Source organism: Streptopelia decaocto (assembly GCF_964273445.1).
Source record: "Streptopelia decaocto genome assembly, chromosome: Z".
Classification (NCBI taxonomy): Eukaryota; Metazoa; Chordata; class Aves; order Columbiformes; family Columbidae; genus Streptopelia; species Streptopelia decaocto.
In genome coordinates, this window is record NC_138657.1 from 25,823,368 (window position 1) to 25,835,440 (window position 12,073).

The following is a 12,073-nucleotide window of genomic DNA, read 5'->3' on the forward strand; positions in this document are numbered from 1 at the left end:
ATAGGAAGGAATGGTGAGGCAGGTCTAGGTGACCCTGTTTTTTTGCTGCTTAGCCAATTGAAGGGAAGAGGTTAATATGGTGGTGATATGAGGTATTCAGTCTAGTTGAGCAGAATTACAGAACAGTTGAGGTTGGAAGGGGCCTCTGGACATCATCTTGCACAACTCCCTGCTCAAGCAGGGCCGCCTAGAGCTGGTTGTCCAGGACCATGTTCAGTTTGCTTTAGAATATCTCCAAGGATGGAGACTCCACAACCTCCCTGGGTAACCTGGGCTAGTGTTCACCTTCACGGTGAGACAGTTTCTCCTTATATTCAGGAGGAACCTCCTGTGTTTCAGCTTGTGCCCATTGTCTCTGGTCCTGTCAGTGAGCACCACTGCAAAGAGCCTTACTCAGTCTTCTTTACCCTCTCCCTTCAGAGATTCTTATACATTGATGAGATTCCTGCCTGAGCCTTTTCTGCTCCAGGCTGAACAGGCTGAGGTCTCCTAATGTTTCCTCCTATGAGAGGTGCTCCAGTCACTTAATCATTTTTGTGGCCCTTCATTGGACTCTTTCCAGTAGGTCCAGGTCTGTCTTCTACTGGGAACAAGAAGTCTAGGTGTGGCTTCACAAGTACTGAATAGTTAGAAAGGATCACCTCCCTTGAACTGTTGGCAACACTTCTCCCAGTGCAACCCAGAATACCGTTTGTCTCTTTGTGTCAAGGACACATTGTGGCTTGTGGTCAAATCGATTTCCACCAGGACCTGTAGGTCCTTTTTGCTGGTGCATAGGGTTGTTCCTCCCTACGTGCAGGACTTCACACTTCCTCATGCTGAACTTGATGAGGTTCCCATGTGCCCTTTTCTCCAGCCTGTTGAGGTATGTTGGGATGGCAGCATGACCCTCTGGTGTGTCAGCTGCTCCTCAGAGCTGTGTATCCTCTGCAAACTTGCTGAGACTACACTCATCCCCATCATCCAAGTCACTAATAAAGGTGTTCAACAATATTGGAACCAGTATTGACCTCTGGGGTACACCACTAGTTACTGACCTTCAAGGAGACTTCATGTCGTCACCCTCTGGGCCCAGCCATTCAGCTAGTTTTCAATCCACCATACTTCATGAGAATCGTATGGGACATAGTGTCAAAAGTCTTACTGAAGTTTAGGTAGACCATGTCCACTCCCCTCTGCTCAGCTATCAGGCCATTCATTTAATCACAGAAGTTTATTAAGTTGGTCAAGCATAACTGCTCCTTGATGAATCCATACTGATTACTCCTGATGACTTTCCCATCCTTCACGTGCCATGAAATGGTTTCCAGGATTATCTGCTTCAGCACCTTCCTGGGGATCAAGCTGGGGCTTATCAGCCTGCAGTTCCCTGGGTGTTTCTTCTTCAAGTTAGAAGTGACATTCGTTTTCCTCCAGTCTATGAGCACTTCTCGCAGTTACCATGATCAGTTGAAGAGAAATAGTAGTCTCCAGCTGTATTCCTGTATTTGGAAAGTGACACATTTGCAAATGGACAGTGAAGTCTCTTTCATCAGGAAAATTCAAAAGAGTGGGAGATTTTTTTTGTCTCATTCTAGACATGAGGAAGATATTTTTTACAATGAGGGTGGTGAAACTCTAGAACAGGTCACCCAGAGAGGTGGTAGATGCCCCGTCCCTGGAGACATTCAGGGCCAGGATAGGTGTGACTCTGAGCAACCTGGTCTAGTTGAAGGTGTCTCTGCTCATTGCAAGGGGGACTGGACTAGATGACCTTTGAAGGTCCCTTCCAACTGTAACTATACTATGATTCCATTATTAAAGTGCAGAAGCAAGTTCTACTTTACTAAAATCTAACCCGCAAGTTTTTCTCTTCACGTTGCTTTCTTGATTCGTCTATGAAGAAATGCATTTGTGATACAGTTTCAGGTTTATCATGGGTTTTGTTACAGGGTGCTATAAATATTTGCTTGCATTAACAGGACATTTCCAATCAGAGGCTTTCAAATTTATGATGGTCCTATTCACCTTACCAAGTGCACATTCAAAAACTTTGTGCCAACTCCAGACAGATTTACCAGTGCAGTTGGATTCTTGATGAAAAATCCATGGCAGATGACACCAAAAAACAACATTTCTCTTGTGAAGTTTGGTCCAAACGTAAGTTTATTACAAGTTTTCCTTAATTCTTGCAAATAGCTTCATTTTCTTTTAGGTGTATTTGAAATTAATGTCCAAGGGCCCTAGCTGATCTTTGCTATACATTCCTACTCCAGAGATTCTCTCTTTGTTGAAAGTCACTTTTGTCCCCCAAGCAAAAATAGTACCAAGGAAGATGTAGGCTATGCTACAATGATGATCTCTTTCATGGCTAATGGTAAAGCTGAAATGATATCTTCGTAAGGTTTGGTGTATCCGTAGTAATGAATTTTCATTTGCAAATATTAACGCTGTTCAGAAGCAAAAGCTGGCCTGAGCCTATTACTAAAAATCAAAATGTCCATTTTGCAAGATTATACTGTCCTTTCCCTAAAGTTTTTAATCAACTTTGACTAATTCCTGTGTTCCTGCAGGTATGCAAATGTTAGTCTGTGCTTCGCTTGGGGAAAACAAACAAACAAACAACTATTTTAATTGTTATTGCTAGGTTTCTTTGAAAGCATTCTTTGGAAAACCTGGTCCCTGGTTTGAAGAAGGAGATCTGGATGGTGACAAGAACTCAATATTTCATGATCTAGATGGTTCAGTGACTGACTACAAGGACACCTATGTGGGCAGAATGGATAACTACTTGATTCAACACCCCAAATGCATTAATATTACAGAATGGAGTGGAGTGGTTTGCAGTGGGACTTATGCACAGGCTAGTACTTTCTGTTTGGAGAAAATTTACAATATGAACAGCTTGTGGGAGCATGGGGAGTGTAATAACAACACAATTACCTATCTTCGGATTGAAAAATTCTTTGACTTTTAAAAACACTTCTGTGCATATTACACTTTTCAGCCAGTCGTGTATATCGTGTTCCCTTCATCGTACAAACTGGGAGTACAGTATTAAATGCTGCAAGGTAAAACCAAATGTGTATGCCTACAAGGAGTTCCATGTTGGAGCCCTATCTGCTAAAACCTTTTCCTGTTGGAGGTCTTTTCTTCCACTGGAGCTCTGTCTTTTTTCCACGGAGTGGGTTTTAAAGGGCTGCTTTTTTCTTTCTCTTTATTTTTTTTTTTTTTTTTAATAATGATGTTAAATACCACCTTCTGCATACAAATCTCACATAGGTTTGATTCCCATTCTAGTTCCCGTTCTGTATGAGTTTGGCCAAGTACCACAGCTGGTTCTATACATATTTTTTTCTCCTCCCCTTTTTTTGTCTGTAAAATGGGCAAAATCTAAAATAGTTTTTCAAATAGGGCTCTTCTTCAGGAGAAGAAATTGTAGTGTTGTGGCTAATAATGTACTTACTATTCTTCACTATTTCATTTCCTTTTTTACAGTCTCCAAATCTTTCCTCTTTTATTTCATCCTCCTTTATATCATATAGGTTTATGTCCAAACCTGGAATGGACAGAATCTTTCTATGACTATTGTACGAGATGAGTACCCAGCCAATCCCATGGTTCTTAGAGGCATTAATCAAAAAGCTGTCTTTCAACAATACCAGCCGGTAGTGATGCTCCAAAAGGGCTACACAATACATTGGAATGGAAAAGCTCCAAATGTCACCTATCTTTATCTCATTAACTTCAACAAGTACGTTTACTTTCTTTCATGTCATTGATCCATAAGGCAATACTGAAGTAATGTCCTGCAGATTTGGAATCATGAGAGCTTGCAATCATCAGTAAGACTGGATCTTGTTGTTTTGGGGGTTTTTGTTTTGTTTTGTTTGTGGGGTTTTTTTTGATTTGTTTGTTCATTTTTAATAATTACAAAAACTAAAGTGTGAAAAACAAGAGAGAAAGTGATAGACCTGCACCTGAAGTTAAACTTCTGTCTAGTACAGTGTCTTTACAAATAATCCGTTAAAGAAAATGTGCAAATAGTGATGTTGAACAGAACTGGAGTTGAATAGTTTAGCATACTTGATTTTGTTGTCAGCTAAACTTGTTAAATGTATAAAGCATGAAAACAAATATATCCTGAGAGAACTGAAGTTGTTATAATGTTTAATGATATAGTTTGTGTAGAGAAGGAAAGAAAGTTCTGGTTGAGAGCTTTTTTGTTCCCGTTACTCGTTTTTTTTTGCATGATCTCTTTGTTGTCATCTAAACTGTTCCTGTGTTGAATCATACATTTTCTTTTGTTTTCAGGAATGACTGGGTTCGTGTTGGCCTTTGTTATCAACCAAATACAGATTTTGTTATAGTATTGGAAACATTTCAAAGGCGGTCATCTGCTCTGTCAAGCAAGGTGGAGCGCTACATGCCTGTATCTTCAATGATGGAGCTCGAAAAGAATCAATCAGACAAGAAGTTTTACTTTGACAACAGTACTGGGTAACTTCTTGTAATTTTATCTTATTGGAAGATGTTGTATAACCCTAAAGTATACAGTCTGATAAGTTTTAAAAGCAACTGATTGAGACACCTGCATAAGAGGAAGGTTGTTGTGGAGAAGTCCAAAGCCTATTTGACGAAATACTTCGTGACTTTGAATCTCCAAAATACAGTGGTTGTCACTGAAACGCTTTAACAAGAGCACCACAGTTGCCAGAGAAATTTCCTACCCCGTGTGCGGGGAAAATGTGGTATCTGGTGTGCTGCAGAGCAGTGTATTTCAGGAAGTAACTTCTAAGTCTTCAAAGAAAACGTGCACATTCTTGTTAAACTGAAAATTCTAGAAATTTGCAAGAAGTTTTCTGTTCCAAGAACCTTTCAGTAATGTATTTCTGAAAATCCTAATCTGTTTTCAGCCTTTTTGAAGTATTTAGTCCTGTTGTCTCTTTGAACAATACCTGACAGAGGCTGCTGAGATCCTTCTCAGAGGTTTAGAATATGGTCAACTTAGAGTAAATTAAGTCCTACATACATCACTTCGATGTTTTGCTTTAATTTGTAATTTATTCTCCTGTTTATTTTGTTCCCTTATCTGCTACATTGTCTGTTTGTAGTAAGTGTGCAGATGAAAGTAGCTTTCAAAATACATTTAAGTCTCCTTTGTCTAAGAGCTACATTGATAACAGTCAAATACATAGTGGAAGAATTACCAGTCTTTGTGTACTGGAAACATTAATGACCATTACCCCGTAAATTGCATTTCCAGGCATTTGGAACAGTACAATTACATTGTCTAGTGCTGGTCGGTGAAGCTGAATATCCAAACATATCTGCAAATATCTATGATCAAAGAAAACATTTATGCTCTGTAGTTTTTTTGTTTCCTGTAAGCCACTGATTGGTGGAGTGGCTGGTTTTTTCCAAGCATTTGCATTCATGATGATGTCTCCTTTGATTGTTGGAAATTTCAGATATGCCAGTAGAGACTTCCTAACTCTAGTAAACTGTAAATATTTTGAAAAAGTCTGAACAATGGTGCAGAAGTGAATACCATAGTTTCTCTGCTTCTGAAAACCATGAAGTAGAGCTGTTAAGGTTTAACATAAATACCTGTCTTTCCAGCAATTGATCTAGATTATTTTTCCCCCCTTTTGTGTAGGTTACTGTTTTTATTTCTTCAAGCCAAATACGATAGGGATGGTCACAGTTATTGCTCATCTCAGGGATGTGAAAGGATCAAGATTGTGACCAAAGATTCAGCAAAAGGGATCAGTAACTGCATAGCAAAAGCTTACCCAAAGTACTACCAAGGACCAACTGTCATAAAGCAGATGCCAGTAAAAACTACTGTACCATGTACAAAGTGCGGCACAACTCAGGTAAAATAAAATAAGCAAAACGTTTCATGAACTGCGTAGTTGGTGTTGCTGTCTACTCATTTAGGGAAGGATTAGAGTCTTTCAGCACAGAATACTGCACCTGCCACTTTGCGATGGTCACATCATTAATCTCCTGTACAACAGAAGGCAGGGAGTCCCTTGCTCTTTGAAAAGAGTTTTTGCTCTTTGAAAAATACTTTTCACCTGTCACTCGAGTGCTACAGAGAAGGGACATAGGTAGATCTGATGTCTTGTGCTACAGTACTGTCTGTACTCTGTGTAGGCTAGCTTTGCTGCAGAGATCTATATGTTTTTGACCAGCTTTCTCTCTTCTTTGGATCTTCGCTTATTAGCATCATGTTGAAATTATATTAACCAGTTTAGCTATAGAACTGAGAAGAATACTGAAAGCAAGGAATAAAATGGGTTACACTATACAACATACTTATTAGCATTGCTAGTGCCATAAATAATGCTGCTAACAAATGGATGCATTTGCTTTGGAGCATGGGTGGTCTGCTGTAAATTGCCTGGCATGAGAAAGTGTTGAAGACACATGGATTTGTGTACTTAACATGTTTTGTTTGATATCCAGATGGTATTCACCAGCGATCCTCACAAAAACTACCTCCTTGTGCAGATTAATTCATCTGGTAAAAAAGAATTAAGCAGAGGTCAGCAAGCATTTATTTCTGTAAGTATTATTTATGGTTTTCTTCTATGATCTTTAGCAGTTTGTATTACAAAAGCTGTACAGCTCTATAATGCTGACCTCACTTTTCTTCACTTGGATGAAAAGTGTTGGTTCATGGTTTAAAAACACAACAATCAGAAAGCTGATGTTTTAACCTCAGAAAATGGGGCTCTAGAGCTCCATTTTTATATTTGAATGCTTTCCTGCTGGAGAGAAAATTGTATCAGTACAGGAGAATTTAAAATCTTCAGACTCATGTTGAAATCTGGATGGATATAAACTTATTGATGGCTGCCTTTGGAAAAAATAAACAAACAACAACCAAACTAAACAAAAAACCTGTTAGTTAAATCTGTGTTACTGAAATTAGTTTTGTTCTAACAAATTGGTGAGTTAATAGGATGCCATTCAAACCTTTAAGCTTTGCTAAACTCCTTCAAAATGGCAATTACTAAAGAATCCGTAGAGGTTTCTGTATACGTTCTGATGCTGTCCTGATAAGCCCACTGATGTGATCCGGTATAAAAAGTAGTTTAATTTGACTTTTCTATTCGGGTGTTGAAGGGGAATTGCACGTGATGCTGAAATAGCATTTGCAGACATCCTCACACCACAAAAGTCTGTATGTGGCTTATGTTCAGCAATGTCACTGCGATAGCTTGGTTGAAATAGTAGAACTCTTGAGTTATTTAAACAGATAAATGGCACGTGAGCAGCGTAACCTCAGCGTCAGCAAACTTCTGTGGCAATGTATGTGCCGTATCCAAAAGCAGTAGGAGCACTCTGTAGGGAGGAACTGGGTTGCTGCACAGACAGATTAACTGTGCTGTTGCTGAGAAGTCCAGATGGTTCAGTATCTGAATTTCAGCTTCCTGAAGCAGGAGCAATTACTGAGGCAGGTATTGAGCCACCTGAAATGCATGATCTACTGAAGTCTCGTGCAATTTCAGAAGTCCCACTGAAAGCCTCCCCTCAAGGGTGAAAATCAGGAGATGCTGGAAGAAACAAGTATTTGTCCAGAAATCAGTACACCACTGTGTCTAAACTAGATGAAGATTAACACTGGGTGCAGTAGAATCACTGTTTATTTCATATTAACTTTAAGAAAGAAAGAAAAAAAATATTTTCTACTTTTCTCCTCCCTTTTTAGGTCAATGACACTATGTTTTCCTTCAAGGATGATGGTATACTTATTGTTGTAGTTGATGCCTGCATTGGCACAGTGTCAGGAAAAAAATTCTTTTCTGCAGTAGATATTAAGCGTGTAGATGAGTATTTAAGATCTGGAATTCCACAAAGGTATGTGTAATGACCACTTATTTCCACTATATCCCATAAGCTGTATCTCTGCTCTCTAACAAGGATTTAAATAATGATATCTATACAGGAGCACTGAAAATGAGCAAAAGCTATATCTAAGTTGAGGAGATAGGGGAAACATAGGAGCATTTTCACAGACATTAAGCTTATTCGAGAAGACAGAGTAACTCTAATTTTGAACACTTACAGTTTTCCAGTGCCGCCTGTCTTTCACCTCAAAATAATTTTTAAACTAAATATAACACTGCTTAAAACAATAATAACTTTATGTTTAATTAATAAGGTCACTTAAGGACAGTGACAAAAACTATGTGACAAGATATCATACTGTTCTCTCCCTATCTAGGAAGAAAAGTGCTTATCGTTAAGGAAAGATAAGAAGTTAGTGTCAGAAAAATCAGCATTCTAATATTCTAATTTTGAATCAATATCTAAACTTGATTTTTTGATAGAAAATATGAAACTATATTTGAATAACACTTTCTAATGATTTTGAAGTTAAGTTTAAAAGCCAGTTTAAAAAATCTAGGTGGGCTGTTTTCGAAGTGCTGCTTTCAGAGGTGTTTGACTGTGTCATGAGATGACATGGCGTGAGTACTCTTAAGCAAGTGGACTATGAGGCCAGCTAGCTGTAAAAGCCTGTAGCAGAATATTAAGAACACTTTCTAACAACTGCTGTCTGTGCACTGTTTCTTCTGCAGGTCCATTGTTCTACTGAGCACAAGAGGTGATGTAGCAAATCCTAATAATTTATCAAAAGCCTTAATGTCCCTGGGGACAGCCAAACCGCCTTATCTTCAGAGCAACGGTTGGTGGAAATTTTGCACATTTCTTTGACGCCGCCTTGGCCTCTGTGTTTGTGTTGGCGTGGTGGCGTTCTCACGGGGTGTGTAAGAAGGACGCAGCTGCCGGGGGATGGCTGCCAGTCTGCACTGGTGTGGGCTGCTGCCTTTCAGTCCTTTTTGAGAAGGGGTTGGGCAGCCCTTCAGCAGATGGAGCTGAAGACCCTTCCCATTGCCCCAAAAGGGTGTTTGGGAAGCTTGTTGCAAGCAGAGAAGTGGCTAGCGTTTTTTTTGGTGCCTGTTGCTTACAGAAAAAGAACCCCAGGTTTTTTTCACAGAGCCTGTATTGTGCCTCCCCAGCAAATCTATTTTTAAACAATCTCTTGTGCCAGGCTGGTATTTCCTGTTCTAACAAAATCTGGAGGTAGAGATGAGAAACTGTTGTTGTTTTGAGGGATGATTTTATAGGCCTCATGAGGTAGCTCTTGTCTGCTCAGGGCCTTGGCACAAGTCCTGTCTGAGAAAGCAGGTTTTATAGCTGTCCTGCTATCTGTGTTTTCAAATTAAGATTTCAGAGTATTTAATACTGCCTATTGGAAAAGGAAATCGCAGATCAATATTTCCTAGCGAGGTGCATGTGAAGCTGAGAGTGGATTAATGACTGTATAAAATCTGGGGGACAGAATTTCAGAGAGCGAGCTGTTCCTTTCCCAGCCGGTCCCATGTTATGTTTGGATGGGTTTGACTGGTTTGGTAACACTGGGCTGTTTTTGTTACAGGAAGCCTGGCCTTTCTTGGCTTCAGAGGAAACCTTAAGCCGTCCTGGATTAAGCTGTTTACTGGTCCTGCTGGGCATGGGCTCGTTCAGATAGAAAAATATATCCCTTTACAACTGGAAGAGTATGGCTGTGCCAGAGCAATCAAAAACAGGCGGAAAGACCTCGAGCTTCTGCAGAAGGCTACGCGATCTCATTAAAGACTAAGATGTACATAAAAGCTGGGGAAGAAAAAATGTGAACTAACTTATTTTTTAATTTATGGCATTTTAAACTATATTGTTATCCAAGTAAATCATGTTATTGTCTGACAGATGTTTGCCAGCATTGACCGCTTGAATGCCAATCTGTGCACCTTCTAGTTGTACAAAATATTAAAGGATTTATTAGTATTTGTATAAACAGGTTTCAGAGATTTTTCAGATGTTTGTATTTACTGTAAGCAGGTTCCTTCTGTTTAATACTCCTTTTGTATGTATGAGGGTGTTCATAAAAGCCTTAAATTTTTCATAACAGGTGTTAGAGTGCATCTTGGATTACTTGAAAGATTAACAGTGAAGTCTCCATAAACAGTTTGAATTGGTCATTATAACTCTTGGATTTTCCCTCAGCTGTTTGTTTGTTTGTTTGTTTGTTTGTTTTCCTGAGGGTTTACTTAGCAGACAGCTCAGTTACATTCTCAGTCTGTGTTCCAAGGTGTTAAAAACCAGTTTGCCTTAGCCGTGCAGCTAACCCAAGAGGTTTTAACTGCAGTAAAATTTTTGCATTGCTGTTTGAAAGATAGAGAGGGGGAGATTCAAAGATGCATCCCAGGGCTGGATGAGGATTGTGTACCATGCAATAGAGTTGACAAGGCTATGTGTACCAGCATGGCATACAGAGCAGAAAATGGCTAGCATTCTTTGTTTACTATTCACCCTTAAATATACAGGTGTGTGTAACAGTTACTTCAGTAATCAATCTGGGTGCTAAGGCTGCAGTCTTGGGTATGGCTTGAATTCAGCTTTCTCTTTGAAAGCTTTTAGCCAGGAGGGCAAAGCTGAGATACTGTTATTCTCAATTTATTATGAAACTAGTCTTATACACTTGCAGTGATTTTGTTTGTTTGTTTGTTTGTTTGTTTGTTTTCCCAAGGCTATCCCAGCTCTGACTTTTAAGTGAATGGGAAGTGCTCTCAGTTCATTCAGCCACGTTATACCTTTTGCCTTTGTTTCTTTTAATATACTCATGTTGCTGATCCCTACTGTTTTTCTGTTAGGTCCATTTGATTTCTTTTTGTTTTTGTTGCCATTTTTTTGACCCTTTCTGCAGATAGTGTGAAAATCTTTTAGAAGAACTGAGGCACAGATGCCCTTTTTCAGTATCCTACTCTTTGAAGTTAAACTTCAGAGACTGTAAAGAATGCATTTCATAATAGGCAACAATAGGTGCCTTAGAGCTAAAATGTTACCATAGTTCTAATGAAAATGACCTAGTTCCGTCATCTTGCATATGTTCTCTTTCATTCTAGCTGGTATGATATATCTACCATTCAGAGATGCTTTGTGATTTGAATTCAAAATGGAGTGGCTGTTGGATATGAACTATATGCCTGTCTTCTCCAAAGAAGTTGAAAAACTCTGGGGATTTTTTTTTGTGTGTGTGCTTTAAAGGAGAGGAGGCACAATAGCAGACTTATTATTCTGTTCAATTAAAATATGCTACCTCAGTGCTACAATTAAACTGCCTGGTCTAGTATAGTTTCCCAAGATAAAGGGGAGGGGAAAAGAGCAAAACACAGGAGATAAAGTTAACAAAAAGATAACTGATGTTATTTTTGTTGTAAAACCAAGCCAAATGGATGATAGTGTATTTTGCAGTTGTTTTGATGCACAGTTCTCTTACAATGTTTTTTTTTTTTAAAAAAGGTGTTTTGTTAGGGGAAGATGTGGTAAATCTTTAAGACTAGATATGATGGTTGGTGTTACTAATGCAGGGCAAAGTGATTTAAGTGTTCTGAGTGCAGTAGTTATAGTGTTTGGGGATTAAAATGGTTTTAAGACTTCCGCTGTTCTGTGGGTCATGCTCAGCAGAGAAATACCAATGACGTAGTGACCTTCAGGCTTGTGAAGCTGGCCATTATTTATGAGACTCTGCTGTTCTAAGCCATCTTGTAAAAATTGTGCTTGGAAGTGTCAAGGGTATTCTGATGTAGGGCTTACTGATGGACAATTGGACCTGAAATTGAAGTGTTGTCTTTTGTGTAAATTTAAACACTTGATAAATAGCATAAATAAATTTTTACACCTGACAAGGCAATAAAATCTTTGGTCTCTTCTGTTCTTGTATCAAGCAATTTTCTAATGTTTGTTGAGTGAATTCGATAGAGTCGAGAAGATGATGGAGTGGAGCATCTCCCTTAAGAGGAAAGGCTGAGGGAGCTGGGCTTTTTAGCTTGGAGGAGACTGAGGAGTGATCTTATTAATATTTATGAATGTGTAAAGGGTGAGTATCATGAGGATGGAGCCAGGCTCTTCTCGGTGACAACCAATGGGAAGACAAGGGGCAATGGGTACAAACTGGAACACAAGAGGTTCCACTTAAATATGGGAAGAAACTTCTTCTCAGTGAGGGTGACAGAACACTGGAACACATTGCCCAGGG

At 39.2% G+C, this 12,073-nt stretch overlaps 1 protein-coding gene across 5 annotated transcripts in view; it reads left to right on the forward strand.

The window, feature by feature from the left end:
• Nucleotides 1-11,747, forward strand: part of CEMIP2 (cell migration inducing hyaluronidase 2) — a 91,813-nt gene extending 80,066 nt beyond the window's left edge. For all 5 annotated transcript variants that reach the window (XM_082075557.1, XM_082075555.1, XM_082075553.1 and 2 more), the window contains 9 exons: nucleotides 1,962-2,139; nucleotides 2,627-2,842; nucleotides 3,525-3,733; nucleotides 4,294-4,479; nucleotides 5,639-5,858; nucleotides 6,454-6,552; nucleotides 7,703-7,851; nucleotides 8,574-8,680; nucleotides 9,434-11,747. In XM_082075557.1, coding sequence (XP_081931683.1) covers nucleotides 1,962-2,139; nucleotides 2,627-2,842; nucleotides 3,525-3,733; nucleotides 4,294-4,479; nucleotides 5,639-5,858; nucleotides 6,454-6,552; nucleotides 7,703-7,851; nucleotides 8,574-8,680; nucleotides 9,434-9,630 — 1,561 coding nt within the window. In that variant the 3' untranslated portion in view covers nucleotides 9,631-11,747. The remainder of the gene's footprint in view (nucleotides 1-1,961; nucleotides 2,140-2,626; nucleotides 2,843-3,524; nucleotides 3,734-4,293; nucleotides 4,480-5,638; nucleotides 5,859-6,453; nucleotides 6,553-7,702; nucleotides 7,852-8,573; nucleotides 8,681-9,433) is intronic.
• The last annotated feature ends 326 nt before the right edge of the window (nucleotides 11,748-12,073 follow it).